At 40.3% G+C, this 22,555-nt stretch overlaps 2 protein-coding genes across 2 annotated transcripts; one reads left to right on the plus strand and one right to left on the minus strand.

Annotated features, from left to right (window-relative positions):
- The first annotated feature begins 980 nt into the window (after positions 1-980).
- On the plus strand, positions 981-13,752 carry vps35l (VPS35 endosomal protein sorting factor like). The gene is made up of 30 exons (XM_062442846.1): positions 981-1,019; positions 1,730-1,829; positions 2,170-2,352; positions 2,704-2,826; positions 2,943-2,967; positions 3,262-3,341; positions 3,657-3,785; positions 3,965-4,049; positions 4,148-4,204; positions 4,340-4,436; positions 4,883-4,930; positions 5,135-5,228; positions 5,646-5,846; positions 5,995-6,041; positions 6,160-6,271; positions 6,902-7,018; positions 7,246-7,299; positions 7,383-7,463; positions 7,549-7,611; positions 7,727-7,812; positions 7,918-7,998; positions 8,152-8,215; positions 8,448-8,546; positions 8,633-8,710; positions 8,821-8,935; positions 9,042-9,181; positions 9,312-9,477; positions 9,571-9,689; positions 10,846-10,995; positions 11,128-13,752. The coding sequence occupies exons 1-30, from the start codon at positions 1,003-1,005 to the stop codon at positions 11,224-11,226; spliced, it is 2,910 nt and encodes a 969-aa protein (XP_062298830.1). The 5' UTR covers positions 981-1,002; the 3' UTR covers positions 11,227-13,752.
- Positions 13,582-21,170, minus strand: get4 (guided entry of tail-anchored proteins factor 4). Its single transcript, XM_062442849.1, has 9 exons — positions 20,994-21,170; positions 19,087-19,165; positions 18,508-18,589; positions 17,853-18,002; positions 17,163-17,301; positions 16,574-16,714; positions 15,874-15,949; positions 15,540-15,612; positions 13,582-14,836 (listed from the first exon to the last, which is right to left on the minus strand). The coding sequence occupies exons 1-9, from the start codon at positions 21,131-21,133 to the stop codon at positions 14,745-14,747; spliced, it is 972 nt and encodes a 323-aa protein (XP_062298833.1). The 5' UTR covers positions 21,134-21,170; the 3' UTR covers positions 13,582-14,744.
- Positions 21,171-22,555: the final 1,385 nt, after the last annotated feature.

A 22,555-nucleotide genomic window follows, 5' to 3' on the forward strand; every position in this document is an offset into this window, starting at 1 on the left:
ATATTCACTATATAGTAATCAACCCCTATAGTATTGGATACTGTGTAAAGGCACCAACAGTCACAGACATCAAACTGTCTCCATTTATATTGAGTGTTTGACCCATTCTGTAACTGTCATGCAGCTATAAAAACACCATTACTACGTGTGACTGAATGATATGATCATGTCTTATAAATATCTAATACTGACAGTGAGCCAGTATGTAATAGTAGATAAAAGGCATTCATCCAATTAGCAACATCACGCTTTAACGCTCGCTAACAGCTAGCGGCTCCCAGCCCACCTTCAGCCCGCCGTTTTAATAAACACCGTACACACACACCGGTATGAAACGTGACATTGATATACTGTACCTGGTCAGGTGAAATGGGCGGACACGGTAGCGGTAGCAGCAGCAGCAGCACTACGGTCAGGTCATTGTCAGGTTTCACCGCAAAAAACCCTCTACAGGCTGCAAAGCGGCGAAATCGCAGCAAAGAAAATGTGCTGCTCACGAAGATCGTCTATTACACAGATAATTCATTCACTTGTAGGTCATATAAAACGTAAAATCTAGACCCCAATTAGGAACAGCTGTGAAGTTTTTAAAGGCGAAAACGTTACCGAAAGTAAAACCAAATGCGGCCTGTGTTTCGCATTTGTTGCCACTAACCCAGTAGATAAAGGACATTTCCTGTGAAAGTGTGCAGTGACTGAGAAATAATTCCAGAGTGAAACCTCCTTATTCGAGTCCCTTCTTTGGTTGGCAGCTCGCTATCGCGCATAGGATTCTGGGATGTGAAGTTCTCTATTGGAGTAACAGTTCATTAAAATGTCTCTTAACTGACGCTGTCGTTGAAACAAATGATAAAATAAAAACACTTTACATACACACAGCAGCAGTCCTTAACATGGTAATAGTTAATACTTGTTAAACTTTGCACTTGAGAACAAAAACAGCACTTTTCCGAAAATTTGGCGTAACGAGGAAGTAGTGAGTGGTCATATGACAGCAGAAAAATGGCCGCGGTGCAGTGGTAAGATGCTCTTTCTTAATAAAAAATACTTTAAATTGACAATGTAAATGAGTTACGTCATGTATCTGTGGATACCTTGTTAATTTTTGAGAGCATACCTGCTCTTTAAATACGTGTGTCGTGTGCTGAATGAACTAGCTTTAGCGTCCGAAATGAAATGTCAACTTTTTTTGCAGTCAAATGCAACATTATCGGGTGTTATGATGCATATTTGGTCATGTTATTGTTAGATTGTAGTTTAGAAGAGTCAACAGGGGTATGCTGAGGTTATTACAGCGGTTTGTAGCACTTAGAATCTTCTCCTGTCATTCTTAGACACACATTTAGAGGTTTTCCTAACATGACTGTCAATGTAAATATATGGAATACAAATAGAATAAAGGTGAAGTAAGAAACATGATATTGCATCTCAATTGGAAAGAAAGTACCTCTTATATTAAATAATGGCCCAAGTCTTGACTACTGCTATGAACCCATGCAGATGTGTACATGCAGAGTTTCCAGATGTGATTGTGAATATGGCTTAATCAGTGCTTTACTAAAGGCAGCACTACAAGAATAAATCTGCATGTCGTGATAATTGTAAGTAAATGAACAGAACTACAGCTACAAAATTATAGTTACTGTTCAGAAAAACTTCAGACAGACCGTGTTAACCAACATATTTACTGTGATGATCCTCAGTCAGTTTCTCTCTTCTGTGCATGCAGGCGTTCCCGCGGACGCAACTATGAAGCAGAGCTGCAAAGGTGTCGTCCTGAGGCGGCTCCTGTTGAGTTTGGAGACTACCATCCTCTCAAACCAATCATGGTAGAGCATCAGCTGTTATTACTGTCCTGTTGTCCAACCTCATCATCACAAACGCCAACACTGTCAGCCATGCACACATGCAGCCACAAACATGTCATTCTCTTCACAACATCGCAGCATCTGCATCAGGGTTAACACAAACCTCCTCTTCCACAGTTCCGCACTTTTTAGATGTTGTTGAATCACTTTGAAATGCTATCACAGCAATGCAAACATGCAAAAATAACTATTGATGATCATACATACTGCAATATGCATGAAGTTAACTAAACCATACAGTTTGTTATGGTCCATTAATGTCCCTTTGACAGCTCTGACCTGCCCCTCTCCTCCCCGTCAGGTGACAGACACCAAGACCCGCCGCGGGGCTCGTAAAGGCAGCACCTCCTCCTCTTCCTCCTCCTCTTCCTCCGCTGCCCCGGACCCCCTCAGCTCCATGCTGGACGGTACCGACCCCCTGTCCATGTTTGCCGCGGCCTCGGCCACCGAGACTCCAGCCTTGTCACACAGCGCCTCCACAGGGGTCAGTTCACAGTTTCATACCTGTTGATACCTTTTTATTTAATCTGAAAATATCCACCATCAGTGTCGAGGTTATTATGTGATCACAGATAAATCTTCTACATTTTGAATAATAGTGCATTCATCTCTCAGTACTGTGCTTTTTTTTATTGAAAAAATGTGAATATTTAGATGCTATTCCAGAAGGTTCAGATTGCAGGGAAAACATTGATTTAAAACATCAGCTAAGGGGCAGCTTCATTACAGGATTATTGATATCAGGAAAAACATCAGTTGAATCCAATTCAACACACGCAGTAATGGACACTGATGGACCAAAACTTGATTTTGAAGTGAGATGTTGTGCTTCCAGGATCTTGGGAGGAAGAAGAGAGAGAAAGAGACAGAGGAGGCGGTGGGACCAGACTTTGAGCCCTGGTCAGTGAAGAGAGGAGAGATTCTGGCCAGGTTTACAACCACCGAAAAACTCTCAATTGTGAGTCGACCTCTGTAACAACACCAAGATGACTATAAACTAAACAGAAGAAGTTCATTTAGTCAAATTGTGTGCATACAGATGGAAAATGAATCCCCAATTTCTTTGTTTTATAGAATCTCTTCATGGGCTCTGATAAAGGTAAGACCTGGGTTTGTAAGCTAAATTAACCTAATAATCACAATAATTATATAAAAGTCATTATTATATTAAACCAAACTATTATTATTATTATGTCAGACAAACATAAAATTCTTTGGGACAAACTCTTCATTTGAATGACAGTGTGTCATTGGGAAGTCTTGGATTTTGATCCAGCTAGTGCCTTTTCTTCACTCCTCAACTGTTACTGTGCAAACAGACACATTTTCATAAATGCTGTATGTTCATCGCTATGGTGAAAAGTTAACACATCGCTGTATGCTGTCTGTGCAGGAAAAGCTCCCAGTCCTGGATCCTCAGCTGTGTCAGAGAAGGTCCGCACTCGCCTGGAGGAGTTGGATGATCTGGAGGAGGTAGGCATGTCTTTATATATTTGTAAACATGTATTAATGCTTTTTCTGTGTTGGTATGAATACACTTTTATACAGGAAAGATACTTCCACTGCGTCCAATGGTGCTTAAATAAGTGGCATCTCAAACATCATATTAGCTGGGCAAAACAAAGCTTTATAGAGGCAAGGATGGTGTTTGGACTGACTTGTTTGTGTATGTGTGTATGTATGTATGTATGTATGTGTGTGTGTGTGTGTGTGTGTGTGTGTGTGTGTGTGTGTGTGTGTGTGTGTGTGTGTGTGTGTGTGTGTGTGTGTGTGTGTGTGTGTGTGTAGGGTTCCCAGAGAGAGCTGCTGAACCTCTCCCAGCAGGATTATGCCAACCGCATTGAGGAGCTAAACCAGTCCCTGAAGGAGGCCTGGGCCTCTGATCAGAAAGTCAAAGCCCTGAAGATTGTCATCCAGGTACTGTGATGTAAAAACAAAGAACATTCAGGAATGGGAAACACCTAAAAAAAAAACCAACTCAACTCTTATGTGTTCGACAAATCCAAATGTTTATGTAGTCATTTCATCATTCCACTTCAGTCACAGCTGCTGGATTCAGCAAAACTTCCTTCACTGATCCGTGATCTGTTTTCTAGTGCTCCAAGCTTCTGTCTGACACCTCTGTGATCCAGTTCTACCCCAGCAAGTTTGTTCTCATCACTGATATCCTCGACACTTTCGGTGCATAAAGAAGTCTTATTTCTCTCAATTTGGTTTGTTTGTTTTGGGGGGTTTTAAAGTTAGTTTTCTGACTGTAGTCTGGCTTTTTTTTTTTAAAGGCCGGCTCGTGTACGACAGAATCTGGACCATGTGTTCTGACCCACGACCTTTGTCTGGTATGAAATGGAATATCCACATCAGTGCACACTTTCTATGTAGCTTCCAAGGTGACTCTTTATTAATGAGTTTATCATTTGTGCTCATGTCTAATTTGTCTATTCTTTTTTTTTTTTTCTTTAAAAAAAAATCAGATTCCTTCACAGTTGATGATGTGAATGACACGGCCAAGGAGACGTGCCTCAACTGGTTCTTCAAGATCGCCTCCATCAGAGAGCTCCTGCCCAGACTGTATCCTTCATCATCATCATCATCATCATCACCAGGGCTGTGATACTTGAGTCTGCCTCAGATCAGCAACCTGATCTCAGGACCTTTTCATCTGCTCTGATTGAATTTAATTTTACTCATCACAAATTTTTGGTGCAGTTGTCACATGTAGAGATGTGTGTGCATAATGGTGTTAAATCAGATTTCTTTTTGCATGTCCAGCAGCTCCTGCAGAATACTATTTTTTTGCAAATAATAAGTGAAATATTAAAGCAACCATTTTACATTTAAGAGGTCATGTAGACTATTTAAGTTACATAATTTGGTCTATAAAGAACTTGGTCATCTAAGACAGGACAAACTCACTTGGACCTGGTTTTGAAATGAACACAGACTTGACGAATTTTGTCTACCACAATCCTGCTAATCAAAACCACTCCTCGTGCATCTTTAACCTCTGTAAACAGATATGTGGAGGCTGCCATCCTCAAGTGCAATCGCTTCCTGAACAAATCGTAAGTTTTCACTCTTTATTTTAGTTTTGAGCTCCATCAATCAGCCTTTGCATCAGGGTTTCTCTTTAGGTCTTTGTATGGATTCAGCTTTATTGTTTGCAAAACTAGTTTGAGCCTTTACTTGCTCCATAGTTTCAGTAAAACATTGTTAGATTTGTGTCTGTCCATTCAGCTGAAGTGTTTTTTCCCTTTCTCTATCTCCAGTGGCATTCAGGAGACTCTTCCTCGGTTGACGGCCATGATCAGAGGTATCGGAGACCCTTTGGTGGCTGCGTATACCAGAGCTTACCTCTGCAGGGTGAGACGTGACATTTTTGACATTTTCCTTCCTTCCATCTCATAACTCAGACCCGTTTTTTATCTTGGAGCTCATTTTCTGTGTCTGTTTTCATACTTACCTTTCCCCTCACCCTACTAATAGGCTGAGAATATAGAGTTTTCATGGGCCAGATAATGAGATGAAAACAAGTTATCTCTTTAGACAATTAATCCACAGGATGAATTAAAATTTAGTATATGAATCTATAATTTTATTTCTCTTACCCTCAAGCATTCTTCAGTTTATTATAACATCATTTCAGTTTAACGGTTACATTTAGATGTATCTACCGATCTAGAGAAACCCTCCATTATAACATATACAAATTAAAAACAAAATTATAATTGATTAAATAAAAATAAAAAACAAGGTCTTAATCGCTGCCTCTTCCTCCAGGTGGGCATGGAAGTCGCCCCTAACCTGAAAGACAGCCTGAACCGCAACTTCTTCGACCTGCTCGGCTCCTTCCGTCAGATCAGCAGCGAGAGCGTCCAGAACCAGCTGGTCCAGCAGAGGGTGGAGGTGCCAGAGTACCTGACCCTTTACTCACCCGCCATCAACTGGATCCTGCAGTGTATCGCCTACAGAGCTCCAGAGGTACGTACAGCACTCACATTACTTCTGTTATGAACGGCAGACAAAGGCAACTTTTAGTAGTTTGAGTGAAAAAAAACTCTTATAGAGACACACTCAGACTCTGTTAAACCTTCTAATCTTTCTATTTTTAACGCTGTTTCCACTCCAGCCTCTCCTAACAGAGATGATGGAAAGATGCAAGAAGCTGGGGAACAAGTGAGTGCTGGTTTTTCTTGTTTTTTCAAAGGTTTTACTGAGTTTGTTCAGTTTCAATAGTTTGTCAGACTGCAGTGATGAAAGCTGCATTTTTTTCTTTCTTTTTTGTTTCCCACAGTGCCTTGCTGCTGAATTCAGTAATGAGGGCCTTCAGACCTGACTTTGTAGCGACCAGAGCGACAGACTTCATCGGTATGATTAAAGACTGCGACGAGGCCGGCTTCCCAAAGGTCAGAGGACATGAACGATTGTAACATGGTCATCCAATAAATGTAAATGTGTATTATTTTAAAAGACTTTCATACCAGAAGATGTGTAAAATACCATCTACAGTTACAAATGGAGGGAAAACATCATAGGAATCTTTTTTTTATCTTATATTAGCTTAGTCTTGTGTGTGTGTGTGTGTGTGTGTGTGTGTGTGTGTGTGTGTGTGTGTGTGTGTGTGTGTGTGTGTGTGTGTGTGTGTGTGTGTGTGTGTGTGTGCGCGCCTGCATCTGTTTGCATGTATCTACTTGTGTGTGCCAGTATATGTGTGTGTGGCCATGTGTCTGTATTTGAAGGTTTAGGGGTGTGTATAAAGTGTTTGTATATACATGGGTGGGTGAGGATTAATATAAGACCATGTGATGACAACTAAATGTGATCGTACGAAAGTTTGTGGTTGGGCCATTTAAGCAGACTCAAGTCATGTCATTCAATTTGTAGATGGAATGATAACTGTGTCGAAATGCTGTATGTAATGTGCTCAGACCCTTACTCCAATAAAAAAAAAGTTTAAAAAAATGGAGAAAAAAGAAATATGCACAAATCCTCAGTGTTGGAGTAATTTTTTTACATCATATTCGTCTCCTCTCCAGCATCTGTTGTTTGGATCTCTGGGTCGCAGTCTGGCGTGTGCCGACCCTCCAGAATCCGAGAGGCTGACCATCCTCAATGAAGCCTGGAAGGTCATCACCAAAGTCCGCAGTCCACGGGTACAGACAGACTAACGCTGCTTTCATTGCATTCTGCTTCCGATTTCTATGAAAACGTTCCAGGTTCTGACTGTGTGTGTGTGTGTGTGTGTGTGTGTGTGTGTGTGTGTGTGTGTGTGTGTGTGTGTGTGTGTGTGTGTGTGTGTGTGTGTGTGTGTGTGTGTGTGTGTGTGTGTGTGTGTGTGTGTGTGTGTGTGTGTGTGTGTGATCGTTATTGCGGCTTTTAGGATTACATCAACTGCGCCGAGATCTGGGTGGAGTTCACCTGCCGACACTTTACAGTAAGTAACGAACAACTGAGAGCATGTTTGGAATTGGACAACGAAAATATGCTTTTTCGTACTTTTTTTTCTTTTGCTTTCAGAAACGTGAGAACAACACTGTTATGGCTGACATCATCAAACACATGACCCCTGATCGGGCGTTCGAGGACGCCTATCCTCAGGTTAGCAGCCTTAGAAATAAAACTATTCTTCCTCAGCCTGCCATCGGCTCTGTACTGACCCCGCTTTGCTTTGTTCTTTATGTAGCTGCAGTCGGTCATCAGGAAGATCCTCACCTACTTCAACGACTTCTCCGTCCTCTTCTCCATGGTGAGCAACAGCTGAAACGTCACATGACATAACATAAAAAGCGTACACTCAAAAATGACAGTTCCAGTATGAATCACAAGTTCAACAATGATCCACAATGTTTTTTGTTCCCCAGGAGCGTTTCCTGCCTTTTCTAGACATGTTCCAGAAGGACAGTGTTCGGGTGGAGGTCTGCAGATCCATCATGGAGGTCTTCATCAAGTACGTTTGGTGGAAAAAAATAACATCTAGTGAAAGCAAAACTTATTTTTACACTCTATCTTTTTTTAACCAGTATGTCTCATTTGGTTTCCGCGTCTCCTGCAGACACCAGCTGGAGCCCACCAGAGACCCCGTCATCCTCAACGCCATGCTGCATATCTGCAAGACCATGCACGACTCAGTCAAGTAAGGCAGGATGTGGATTTGTGTGTGTGTGTGCTCAGGTTTAGCTTTTTTGTACATCATTACTCATGTTAGTGATTTAAATAAAGTTTTATGTTCTGATCTTGTGCGAACTGCCCGGCAACAGTCGTCAGTGACACATCTGCTCTCTTGCAGCGCTCTCACTCTGGATGACGAAAAAAGATCTTTGTCTCTGCTGATCATCGGCTTCATCCGCATGGTGAGACCCATCAGACTTTAAATTGTGCACAGCTGATTTCTCACACCTCACATTTTCATACTTCTTACCTCCACTGCTGTATTTTCCTTCTGCTCCTTCAAGGCTCTCCCACTCACCTCCTTGCCTTATTATTATTTTACATTCATCTGTCATTTTTAGATAATTTTTAGGGTTAGTTTCAGTAAAAGAAGGACTATTTTCTCTCCTTTCACACTTTTTTTCTGTCTGTCAGGTTTGTTTTGGTCGTGACTTCGAGCAGCAGCTGAGCTTCTGCGTGGAGGCCAGAGCCACGTTCTGTAACCTGGAGCCAGTGCTGGTGCAGCTCATTCACGTCAGTAAAAAACAACAAAATCTGTGTGTGTAACATTTAATTTATGCGCACCCTCGCCATGTTCACATTGGGCTTGTCGTTTCTAGACGGTGAACCAGCTGGCGATGGAGACCAGGAGGGTGATGAGAGAGAATCACTCCAGAAAAACAGCAGCATTCGTCAGAGTGAGTCAACACAGAGAAGCAACGTTTTGGGGGGGAATGAACCTGATGTAGTAAGAAAACAGCTCAGATAATTGCCTGTTTATTGACTGTAATTTGTCTCTCTCTTCCAGGCGTGCGCTGCCTACAGTTTCATCACCATCCCGTCTCTCAGCAGCATCTTCAGTCGTCTCAGCCTCTATCTGCAGTCTGGCCAGGTTGCATTGGCTAACCAGTGTCTCTCCCAGGGTGAGAAGCTTCACTTTTTAAAACGGAAATCACAGGCAGGCTCAGGATTTTGTTTTCTAAACTAAAGTTGATGGTTGGTTCCTCTTCCTTCTTTCCACTCCTACAGCGGATGCCTTCCTAAAGGCAGCGGTCAGTATTCTTCCGGACGTTCCTCGCTCCATCAGCATTGAGGGGAAACTTCGCTCCTCTGAGAGTTTCCTAATGGACTTCATCAACAACTTCCTGGCCACCCTGCTAGTTATCCCGGTAAAACGTCCATAGAGGGAACATTTAGCTACTCAACATGAGTTTAGGACCATAAAACAAGTTTTTTTCCCCTCCAAATGAGACTTCAAACAGGCACAGTACAGATTTACAGATATGAATGTGTTTACAGGACCACCCAGAGCATGGTGTGCTCTATCTAGTCCGCGGTCTGCTCAATATGGTCCAGGATTACACCTGGGAGGACAACAGCGACGCCAAGGTGCGGGTCTACGTCAGCGCACTGCCCCTGCTGGCCGCCATGAGTCAAGAAACCTACCTCTACTCCATCCCCAAAGGTATACACATACACCACCACAATGGTGGGAAAACAGACCCATTTAACTCTCATCTTCTATGACCTCTCATTCTTCTTTCTTGTGCTATTTCAGTGGATTCCAATGAGACACTTTACGGAGGAGACCCCAAGTTTCTATCAGAGATCAACAAGCTGTGTGAGACCCTGATTGGACAGGTCCTGGACCACCTGAAGTCTCTCGGTCGGGACGAGGTGAGAACAGTCGAGTCTGTTAGAGTCAGTCAGCTCTAAAAGTGTTTTGTAAGCTCAGTTTTAACCTGCAGCGGTTTCTGAAGGCTCGTATAACTTGTTTTTCTGCTGCGGGGGCATAAAGTCATGATGAGTCTCAAGTGTCTTCTGACGGCTTTACACAAGAAACGGCCAATTACCGCTGTCATAAATGATAAGAAGCTTAAAAAAGACAATCTGAAAAATGTTAACTGCCTAAGAAAATGATTATAATTGCTTCCAAGAGCCTGACAGGAAAGTATGTAAATATGTGACTAGACTGTTAAGTGTCTTCAGAAAGTATTTTTCCAAAAGCAGGTGTTGTAACGGGGGTCGCCTTATATTTAGACCATTACAGTTTTATGTTGCATACAGGCACAGATGGAAATTTCTACCACTTGTGTTTTCCAGTTTAGTGAACAGCATTGCACTAACATATGGGATTCAATTTGTGCCATAATATATGAATAACATCTCCCAATTGTCAAACAAAAAAAGAATTAAAAGTGAATATATTGAAAGCAAAAAATGACCTCAAAGGCAAAAAACACACTTTGGTGGTCCCGTTTTTCAGTTTCAGTTGTGATACAAAGCTATCATGTGGGCGGACGTCTTAGGGCTGCTTCCGTAATGCTAATTACTTTAAGAGGGACAGGTCAATGTTAAGTACTCGCTGCCTGTTGCACTTCCAGACACTGAAACTGAAAACGTCTGAATTGAAACTGAAAAGTTCAACAACGAAACTGAAAAACTCAGCAGTATGACAGCAATGACCACAAGAGAAATCCCTAACAGTGAAAAAAGAGGAGATATTGTAATTAAATGTTTCAATCTTGTATCGCTTTATAATTTTGTTTTAGTCAAGTTTTGCATCTGATGTCACTTTTTCACTTTCAGTTCAAATTTTTTGGTTTGATTCTTGGAAGATTTTACTCAATTATTATAACACTAATTTAATCCCATACTAAAGTACTCTTTCTGCCCCTTTTTATTACGACACTAATTTAATCCCATACAAACATACTCTTTCTGCCCCTTATTATTATGACAATAATTGAATCCCATACAAACGTACTCTTTCCGCCCTTTTATTATGACATTCATTTAAACCCATACTAACACACTCTCCACCCCACTGCAGCATAGCACACGGCGTCAGGGCGCTCTGGCCTTCTCTCTGTTCGGCGTCCTGCTGGCTCACGGTGACCTGAGGAACAACAAGCTGAGCCAGCTGGCCGTCAACCTGTGGAACCTCAGCCACAAACATGGATACTGCGACACACGAGTCTCTGTGAGCTCACACACACACACGTTTCAAACACTCTCAGCTCTGTCTTCTCACTGATAAGGACTTACACGTACACTCTCACCTGAACAAGACAGACTAACTTACAGCCTCACTGTGTATCTCTCTCTGCTTCAGGTTCGGACTCTGGAGTCCATCAAACAGCAGGCTGTGCAGCACGACATGTCTCACCTGTCAGACACGGTCCAGAGACTCACACTGCAGTCCCGCACCTGAACACCTGCCTCAACTACCTTTGTAAAAAAAAACATTTAAAAAGTTTTCCCATCCAAGGTCACACTTGTGTAAATAAAAAAAAATATCAGAAAGCACAAAGAAGTAAAAATGCCTTCATGTATTTTGTGTGAGGAGAGGAATGTGAAGTATTAATAGATATTACTGCTAAATATAACTAGATATTCATTGTTTTTCATGATGAAAAAAACACAATATTAATACTTGAAGAATGAAGTTGTCAAAGGCAGTTCTTGTGTGTCAATATTTTTGCCTTTTTCAAGCTTCAAAGTCTGTTGCCCTTGTTCAGTGTGCAGTTCTGATACTTAACGTCAAAGTAAAAATAGCTTCCAACACTGCAAAACAAACATTTAGCCGTGCTAGCAAAGCTAACGTACAACTGAATCTGCATCACAATGGTTCTTTGTATAACATGATGTAATCACTTATAATTTATATAATGGTATTTTAACATGCCTTCTTCATGCATTTGTAAACCTCAAAGTTTTCTGATGGAGTAGGTATGCATATGGAGTCAAATTCAAATAAACTTTATTGGCATGACAGATCAGAAATCTATATTGCCAAAGCAGTACAGAAGACTATTTATCATTATTAATGCCACTTTTACTCATGTTTGGTCTATTTTTCATCAGAATAATATTGACTTTTTCATGTTAAAAATGTAAAAAAAATTACAATTTTAACACTTTTTTTGGTCCTCACTTGTATTCCATACATTTGTTTTTTTTTAATGCACTACATACTGTTCAATAAAAAGCGGACAGGACGACATTTGTTTCGAGACATTCTCAAACTCTTCTCAGTTGTTGTTTTATTAACTCAATTAGTGAATCATCAAAAAGGAAAAGCACTCCCCTTTTATCAAAGAAAAATCAAATCAAAAATAACCAAAAAAAATCAAACAGCTGTGATGAAGTTCACCGACACACACACACACTCACACACACGCAGGGCTTTGGTCACACACACACACCTTTTAGTTTTTACTGCCAGATTTCTTTAACAAGAATTCTAACAAAACTGACATTCAGGTTAGCAAAAAAAACCAAACAAACAAAATGCCCTCAAGTCTCACATTTCTTTGTCTAAATTAAGTTATGACGAGTAACACTGGATAATAATAGAAACATAATTGTGTGACGTGGAGTAGTAGAGCATGTATGACTTTATTTCTCTTTGGAAATCGTTCTTTTATTGAAGAAGCTGAAAGTCAGTTTGGCCCATTTTCTCTTCAGATGGTAGATGTCAGTGGTCACGTCCTTGTCCAGCATTTTTAAGACAAAACTGCTAAAGTCATGATTCATTTTTAAAATATTTACTTTCAGAGATTTGGGTGTGATAACTTTTCTCTGATGACCGCTGCCAATAACTCTGACTGTCACATCACTGCTCTCTCTCTCTCTCTCTGTATCTGTGACACCAACATTACTGTACATAGATGCAATCACAGCAGAGCATGTAAACACACAACTCAACACTACTCTATCTGTCCTTCTGTAGCACTACTACAATGAGTCAGTCAGTCTGTTCATAGCCCATATTAAATCAATCAATATTTACATGAATCAATAACCTGTGACATCATTTTAAAACAGACAATTACCATTAAATGGAGTTTTGTTGTTGGTTGTTTTTTAAATTTTTTTTTTAAATGCATTATTTTAAATTGTATTTTTCCCATAAATTAGTTGAGTTTTATACACTATATTGAAAGATTTCACAATATATTGGTTAATATTATTATTATTTTACTCTATTACTATTGATTTGTGATGTCTTATTTAATTTTGGCCATTTTGGTCTTCCATAGTCCGCACAGATAATTACATATAAGTACACGACTTTACATTGGAAGACATCTGGACCTAGATTCATGATGTTTAATGAAAAATCTGCCTTCACAGGAGGGATTAGACCCTTTAAGATTATCTGAAGCACGGTTAGGGCTTATATTTATTTTATTTTTTAAATCCTAAAACAGCAGACTGACAAGACCTGAACTGATCGAATGTCACAACAAGGACAAAAAGACGCTCAAGATTGAAAGGTGTGAGAAAAGAAAGCAGTGAAGAGGAACAAGAACTATGAGTGTAACACTGATGAACTGCAGCTATGACTGAGCTGATGTTAACTTTTTATCCACCTCCAAGAGGAATTGTTGACAGAAATATGAAAGTCAAACAGGAAAAGAAGCAAAAGTCTAAACTAGAAATAGTCGTGCAAAACTAGCTGGTATAGCTATCAGCATTATTCAACATGCAAAGTAAGATTCACTCCAGCACACCGGTTTCACAGTGTCTCATTTTGCTTTCTCATAAAGATCACTTTACAAACTTGGAGGGTAACCCCAACTTTGACTTTTTATTTTTCACAGCGACACGTAGACAGACGCTCAGAGCCGACAACCTGCAAAACACAAACTCATTGAATGCTTCAAATGCTTTGTTGCCAGACATTTTTTATGACTTGGTAACTCTAAAGAAAAAAAAAAAAAAAAAGCCAAAATTTGATTTTATCCAAACGCACACAAAATTCCTCTTGGAGATGCGAACAAGCTCAGCAGCAGTCCTGCAAGTGCACGGTAACAAAAAGAGAGGCGTCTACATCGGAGCTATTACAATACAGATCGCCCATGTTTGCAGTTATTCGCTTAAAAAGGTGACGGCCAGTGAAGTGGAGGAGACGCTGAAAAGAAAGTGTTTGTTTGTTTGGTTGATATTGGAGGTTCTAAGCGACCTCTGATAATAACTTACACAGAACTTTGTTGTGTTTTCTGTCCATGAAGCTAATGGACAAACTAGAGAAGAGAAACTGAAAGGCGGCCTTCACTACAAGTAAAATGAATTTACTACTGACAGAACAGACTTAACGGAAGTTAAGTTTTTGAAAAAAAACAAAATGCCGACGACAGCCCACGCCACGGCTCTGTGTGACTGTCTCGCAAACAACAGTGAGAGTATTGTAGTGAACTGACATGAACCCTCTTATGATGATGTCATTAACAGCATCATAAGGAGGGGTTTCACTTGGGGTGCTGTCCTCTCCTCTGAGACACCAACCATTCGCCCGTGTCTTAGGAGCAGGTGTTCACAGGGAAAGGACAGTTTGTAAGTTGTTGTTTAAAAACCATAAACCCTAAACAGAGTCCCAAAACTAACACAAAAAATAATGATTAAAATAAAATAATATAATCTTACAATAATTCAACACGGGAAGAGTTTGCAGTTTGGCGCAGTCAGTCCAGGCAGTGCTGAGAGGGCTGTTTTAGCGGCCTGTTACTTGTTCTGATGATTTGGACTAGATGGGATGACGGAGGAGGGGAGGAGGGGATTGGGGGGTGGGTGTTTGTGAAACAGCACGCCTCTGAAAACACAGACCGGGGCGCCTCGATCCCACCCCCTGTTGTGGAGGTGAAGGAGGGAGGCGGTGAGGTCTTTTCCTCTTTCTTTTTATTTTTTTGTGTGTTCGTTTGTTCTCCGCGTCCTCGGCTGCAGGGCTCAGTCCAGCTCGATGGGGCTGCTGTCCTCCTGAGCTTCCTCAGCCCCGTCGTCATCCTCGCCCGACCCCATCAGGCTGTTCAGCAGGTTTCCTGCAGAGTGCAACATCACTCATCATCATCCCTTATGTAAACAAGCATATAAATCAAGTGCATACACTGATATATAACATGATGTTCTTTAAAAACATGCTTTACTTGCTACGTCTATGTGCATATAATTAGACAAGTTAAAGTGAAGTGTTATTCATTTCATGTAGATAAGTAATCCAGACCTAAATACACAAAGTTCATCAGTAACTTATGAAAAAGCAAATGAAGTCTGTTAAAGTAAGATAAGATCAAGAGCTGAAACAATTGGATAAGTGGATTTACTGATTCGTTAATCGACCAAATTCAGCAGCAAGCAATTTGATCGTGATTTTTTTTTAAGCAAAATTTCACCTGTTCCAAATTTTAAAACGTTACTGTTGGTTCTGGGAAAATATGATGAGCATTTTTCAGTGTTTGACCTCTATAATCATTTATCGATTAATCCATTAAGAAATAACTGTTAGATGCTGTTCTTGGAGGAGAGCCAGGGAGCTTTTTATGCCTTCATTAAATGGCACCAGCAGAGAGTGAATGATAAAACAAAATTGTGTCTCTCTCTCACTCAGCTAGACTTGAGGTCGGGACGCTGCAGATCCTGGTCGTAGTCTTATCCTATAAGCCGCTGACTCACCTTATAATAAACTTTATACATCACATGCAGCAAAATCAAAAGAAATGAAATATACAGTGTGGGTACACTCACCTAGCAGTCCACCGTATGAAGGGGATTGTTTGGGTGGAACCCCAAAGAAAACCTGTCCTATTCTGTCAAGATACTGAAGAGCAAAGAGGATATCCAGAGAGAGAGAGAGAGAGAGAGAGAGAGAGAGAGAGAGAGAGAGAGAGAGAGAGAGAGAGAGAGAGAGAGAGAGAGAGAGAGAGAGAGAGAGAGAGAGAGAGAGAGAGGGGAAGAGGAGAGACATGACAGAACATGAACAGGACAATGTTAACAGCATTCTTTGCTTATTTCAACATGATAGTCGAGGTAGGCAAGCATAACACAGAAGGTGGCATAAATAGAAAGAAAAAACACTCACCTCATTATACATGGGGTCCCTCTTCAGAGAAGGTTGATATTGCTCACATAACACTGTGAAAACTGTTAATTTACCCCTGAAGAGACAAGGAGAAGAACATTTTAAAATATTGTTTTATTATCTTCGATCTACTTTTACAGTTTAACTTTTTTTTTTTAGCAATTCTGTCAATCATTAAAACATATAAGCTCAACAATAGTGATATTACATGAGTTATCTACTGTACAAAATTCATGATAATCAAATGGGATTACTGCTGCTGTAGGAAGGTAGTTTACTGCATGCTGTGAATGACCGCTGATGCAGTGTGTGCAGATATTGTGAAGGGAATGTATTGTATGAATATATATATAAATGCTTGTGTGAACTTGGTGAAAGGTTAAAAATGGTCAGTGAAAGTCAGATAAATCATGTTTGTGAGTGTGAACAGGGTGTTCCTGTGTGAAACTGAAACAAAGAACATTTGTTTGTTCTGAAACAGATGCTACCACCCGTCTGTTTGGGTATAATCGTGAACAGAGTGGTCACAACAACTCCTGGAGGCTGGTGTGAAACAGATTAAGAAGTATTCATCCCACTGATCAGGGCTCACTCCTCCAGAGCAGCTCCTATGTCTGTATCAAGTGTTGTCTGAATTTGGGGACACTAAATGATATCATCATAATACATTTTACATATAAACACATTTCATTTTCCTCACCCATCCACTGCCAGCAGCAGAAACCAGATAAAGTTTAGTAGAGGCTGGACAAAGGGAGGGCCCTTCTCTATGGACGGGTGTTTCTCTGTGTATGTGCTGAACACCACGGAAGCGCTGTTTTTGTTCTTTAGGCAGAGGAACCTGTAGAGGTGGGAGGTTCAGTGGAAGGAGGGGGGGGGGGACAGAAATAGAAACAAGGAACGGAGGGTAAAGACAGAAGGAGACGATGGGAAAGAAAATATTACAGAGTGTTACACAAGGGAGGATGGAGAGAGAGAAAAAGATAGAGAGAGGGAGGGACGGTAGACCAGAAACAGAGAGATCAAAGACACTTTGAAGAAAGTGCTGACAGATAGAAAGCAGATATGACTGCAGGGCCGACATGATAGAGAAGGATGCATCAATACAACTTTCTCTGCTGCACACAAGAAATCCTGAGAGCCTTAAATCTAATAATAAGCCTGCTGCTGCACTCAGGAGGAAGACAATTCCAAGCTGGCAGGTCGGAAGTTACGGATATTGGTTTTCTACACTGTTCTATACAATAATGATGTTGCGTCCAGTGCATTGTGGGTGACCGTTCACTTACTGTAGGACGGCTTGCGCCACAAACATGTCGACCTCGCTGCGGAAGCCCCGTGACGCTGAGAACTCCACCAGCATCTGTGCGCAGCCTTCCCCGTCAGACGAATGCAGGAAGTGGTAACGAGACTCACTGTAGTTTTGCTCTGAATACATAAAAAAACGTCACATTTTCACGGCTGAGATTTAGACTTTCACACAGTAGCCACCTGCACTGTAAAAACACTAAGGTAACAGAAGCTGGGATGGATTCAGCTGGGTGGCGATTAATGAATTTCTGCTCTTCTTGTGCATTAACATAAACCAACTCTAGGAAACAGGGCAGTGGGGTCTTCTGATGTGAGAGGACATGAGTCATGAAGCCACTAGTGTTTTAAATAATGCCTTAAATATAGAAACAGATGTTTTGATGCACATCATACAGCGCCTGTTAACTCTGCTCTCAAATCTAAATTGGATTTGCTGGGCTTGTTTTAATAAAAACACTGTCAATTAAAAAAATGGAAATTGGATTTTATATAAAAGCAGCACTCAAAGGAAAACTGAAGATGTTTTACAATCCTGTGTAAAATTATCAATTAACTGATGTTTTATATAATAAGACTCAATTCTGACAGTCACTTTGGGCTTGAATCTAATTTATATGCATTTGTAATTATTCTCCACACTGTACAAACTAACTGATTCACTGTGTTACCTTTCCACAAGGTGACAGCCAGCAGCTGGTGGAGTTTTGGGTGACCCAACTTGCCGGATCCTCCTGTGGTCCATTTCAAGGCTCTGGACACAAACGCTACTCTCTCTGGAGAGTTCTGGTCCATCATGCTGAACAGCTTAGCCAGGTGTTCTGACACACACACACACACACCGACATAAGTATAATAACACAAAATATCCTTTCTAATCTGAAATTTCTTATTGTGTTTGAGACTTTTCTGAATGCAGTGACAATTTAATGCTGCTGTATAAAACACATTTTTACATTTTAGGAATGAAAACGTTATGTTCCTCTTATAAGACATTATTTCCATAAAAAGCTTCATTTGCTCAGTGTTGCAAAGTCTTTCAGTGGGAGTGAAGCCAGTTATTAAAGTCAACATTTTAAGTGCTTCTTATTTGTAGACGCATCAATGCAAATCTTGTTCAAGTTTCTGCATGTTTGTTTAACAGTTAGAGAAATAACAATGAAAGACCAAACTCCCCGACACAGCTGCTGTTAATGTGACTTTCTCACATCACACATAAAAGCACACTATATCATGCTACCACCCACTACTGAACATGAACTTATGATAAAATGTACAGTTAAGGACAAGTATGTCTTTTAATAAAGGCTGAAAGCTGCCACTCACCTAATATTTCATCTTCAACTTTTGTCTCAGATTTCTCCAACACCTCCAGCACCAGCATAGACAGGTCTGCTGCACTGTTTTGCTGCAGAGCCAAACAAAACCAACTGTATGTTCATTTTTGTAAATTGTTATTATCAAAAGAATTCAATACTTTAGACAAGCTAAATCAATGTATATACTGTGAGTTCATCACCTAAAACTGACACTTAATAATGTGCTCACATGTGTGGCGTTTGTATAACTACTCACAAATCATACTTGGTATGCAGTTTGACCTGTAATGTTTTGTCAATATTAGCCTTCTGTGCACTGTTGCACACAAAGTTGGACGTCATACAAAAGTTTTATTGTTACATGCAATGTTTCAATTCTTAATGTCAGGTTTACATACACTGCTCTGATATTATAATGATACAAAACTAAACAATAAATACACAATAAATAAACATTACACATGGCTTCCTACTTGGGGCTGCTTTTGTAAACATGTGCACTTATAACACTCAAAGAAATCCTGGTTTGGTGTATAAATGGCAAACTTATCAGATTTGTTGAGCAGAAATCTAGAGTAACATGTACCTGGTTATAGCTGAAGAAGAGTAGAGCGCCATTGTACATCAGCTCCCTGGCCTCAGCATGTTTTGCCTGTGACATGTACCTGTTAGAAGACAGGAGAAGTGTCAGCGTCACAAGACATACAGGATGACACTATCTGCTTATCTAGACAGACACCATCTGTATTCACATTACTCGAGGCTATTCCTGCACGGAGCTTCAATATAAGACAGTCATGCTGTTTGGTTTTTTGGCTTGAGATACAAAATAATGTATTTAAGTGAATAATGCAAAGACAACATGCCAGTTACAGTCATTTTACATTGCATATCTTGCAGACAGGATTTAAGGGGTTAATATTGCAATTATGACTCACTCACTACTGTAAATCTGAACAGGCTGTACATAGTGTACATTATGGCTGGGTATCAGTACTCAATACCTTTAAGATAGTGACCGAACCATTACCAACTAATGTATCAAAGTAGTATTAAAACTTCTCCAGTCAAATGATACCTGCATTCGACCCTTTTTATACCCACATCTAGAAAAAACAGCCAATCACTGCAAGTACTCTTCGATTTAATGGGACACGATTGGCCCACTACAATCTGTGGCGATAATGCTTCACTGTACAGTTTTGTACAGTTATTTATGAACTATTTCAATCATTTGAACACTTTCATAATGTATTTATTTCAAAATAATGTGGATGGAGAGGGGTAGTGATATTTTAAACAACTGAATGCTTCCATGGGTATCAAATAAAGTAGAAGAGATAAGGTATCAAATGCAGTATTATGTTCCACTTTAAGGATACTGGTTTTGGTACTGGTATTGTCATATTTTTTAAATAACACCAAGCCTTACTGTGCATAATCACCTACTATATGTAAATAAAGTAACATCCTTCATTTTTACTCTTCAATCCCCATTTTAACATTTCTTGCACTCTTCACTTGTTTTACACTATTTAGTCGTTTAGCCGTTCAGTGTGCATTTCTCCATTGATTGTAGTGTTGTTATTTTTATGTAAATGCATTGAGAGCCACCAAAACGGGTTCAAATACCTTATAAGGTAAAATACTTGGCCAATACAGGCTATTTGGATGAGTGAAGCCAATGACGAGGAAGCAGGAGGGTAACAACAAACTCATTCTATGACATGGAGGTGCTTTGACTCTAATTGGATTGGATTTAAAACATTTCAGCTTCTTTCTGTAGCCAGCCAATTCAGTAGTCTCAGTAAAGCATATGTATCCGCGTCAGTCTTGTTACTTAATTGGATGTAATGGGTATTGAAGCTATGATTGTGCACTAGACAGTCTCAATGCTACATTACCGACCATTGAATTCAGACCATAGCTGACTACATTTCTTCCCAGATATGAACAGTAGTCACGTATGACTATATAACTATAGTGCTAATAACGAGATAAAACATGTCTTACATTAGCCATTATTAGTCAAGACTGCGACAGTGCAGTGTATGGCTACCTGGCTAACTAAATGCTAACACAGCTGGACAACACCAACAAACATGTTTTAGAAAAGCGACAGCGTCTAAGAAAACAGTTAACCAGCTAATGTACCCGCTAAGTACATTTTCTAACAAATAACATAAATACAGGCTGTCCCGGCTGTCTCGCATTAGCAACGCAGCTAACTCGGGCTTCGGCTATCAAGATGTATTGCTAAACACGTAGTTAGCCTGCTAGCTGTAGTTAGCAGTCCATTTTTTTGCTGTAGGTGGAAGATTGACAACACAGCTGACCATACACGCAGCCAGGACCGACGCGAGTGGGCGGGTTCGTGTTGAAGTCCCTCCAATCACGAAGGGGCAGCACGTAGAAGCGAGGATGACAGCAGAAAGGTCTGGAACAGGCCTCAAACTGCAAACTGACCCAACGGACACGAAATGAAGTCCTTACCTAAAAAATAGAGTCCTGTACATCTGGTGTGCTTCATAGTAATCCCCCTTTTCTACACTGGCTCGCAGTTTTCCTTCCACTCTCTGTACGCCTCCGCGGTTTCTGGCACTGGAGCACCTCAGAGACTCCTGCTCCGACATCGTTGTCGCTCCGCCGCAGCGCTGTATCCAAAGTGTTGACAGGGGCGAACCGCAAAGCTTTAATCCGAACACACCCTCTTCGCTTGCCGTAGTTCACTGTGTTGCACTAGTACTCTGAATTGGTGATCATATCTGTCTTTACGTTTTATCACTTTGCCAAATATGACAGGATTCTGTGCTTGCACCTAGTATTTGATTAATTTGCTTACTATTTTGAACGAATTTTATATTCATAAATCCAAATTCTTCAAGATTCCCTCTAGGCATGTTTGTATGTAAAATACTCTACTTTGAATAATAGTGTGTGTCTGATAATGTTTAATATCAAATCTTCTCCAGATTTTATAAATACACAAATATTTTTCATTTCTGAAGTTTAACAGCTGGACACAAGATGTCTCCTACTTCACTGTAAAGGCCATTCTCAGTGTTTGTGCACTGGAGTGAGGCATCAAGTTTTCACGTCACACTCTGTAAGTTGAATATTGGACCAAACTAATTGTGATGTCACAAATCATGCTCTTAGGCCTGCCCCTTAAAATTGGATTCTCAAAAAGCACAAAGAAACGTTCCACTTTCTGCAGATGAATGTGAAAACAGCCCTCTGCACATTTATCATTGTGGACAGTGACGCTCAAACAACTGGAACAAGAGGAAGCGGAGGGGGGAAACTTTTATTTTACAGAGATTACTGTCCATATAAAACCATATGTCTTCAATATCTGAATGTACAAACAAGCTGTACAATATATTTAATTAACTTTTTTTATTACAACCTCTAGTTCCCCTGGTGTGCTTGTGTAGACTCAACTGTTTTAAACTGTTTACAGCACCTTTGATAGGTACTGTGATAGGGAAATATAAGATATCTTGAACCAAAACTCATAGAGTATGCTTTATTTTTATTTTATATTTCAGTACATTACTTACTGTGTGGAAGTAATAGGAATCTGTCATAGCAATTCACCTCTTGCACTTTACTTCAATGAGGAAAGACACAACTCTTGATAGAGTATTGTCATACTTTTTTCAATGCTCAGAGCACAGCTCACTCACACTCAATACAGACATACATGTACAGTATGAGCTGCTGCAGAGGACTGAACCCTGATCAGTGGGGTGAATACTTCTTAATCTGTTTCACACCAGCCTCCAGGAGTTGTTGTGACCGCTCTATTCATGATTATACCCAAACAGACATGGTAGCATCTGTTTCAGAACAAACAGATGTTCTTTGTTTCGCTTTCATACAGGAACACCCTGTTCAGACTCACAAACATGATTTCTCTGACTTTCACTAAACACTTTTAACCTTTCACTCAGTTCATACAAGTATTTAATTTATACATCTTCATACAAAAATTTCCCTCACAATATCTACACACACTGTATCAGCGGTCATTCACAGCATGCTGTAGCTGC

The sequence above is a fragment of the Scomber scombrus genome, chromosome 21 (assembly GCF_963691925.1).
Source record: "Scomber scombrus chromosome 21, fScoSco1.1, whole genome shotgun sequence".
Taxonomy (NCBI): Eukaryota; Metazoa; Chordata; class Actinopteri; order Scombriformes; family Scombridae; genus Scomber; species Scomber scombrus.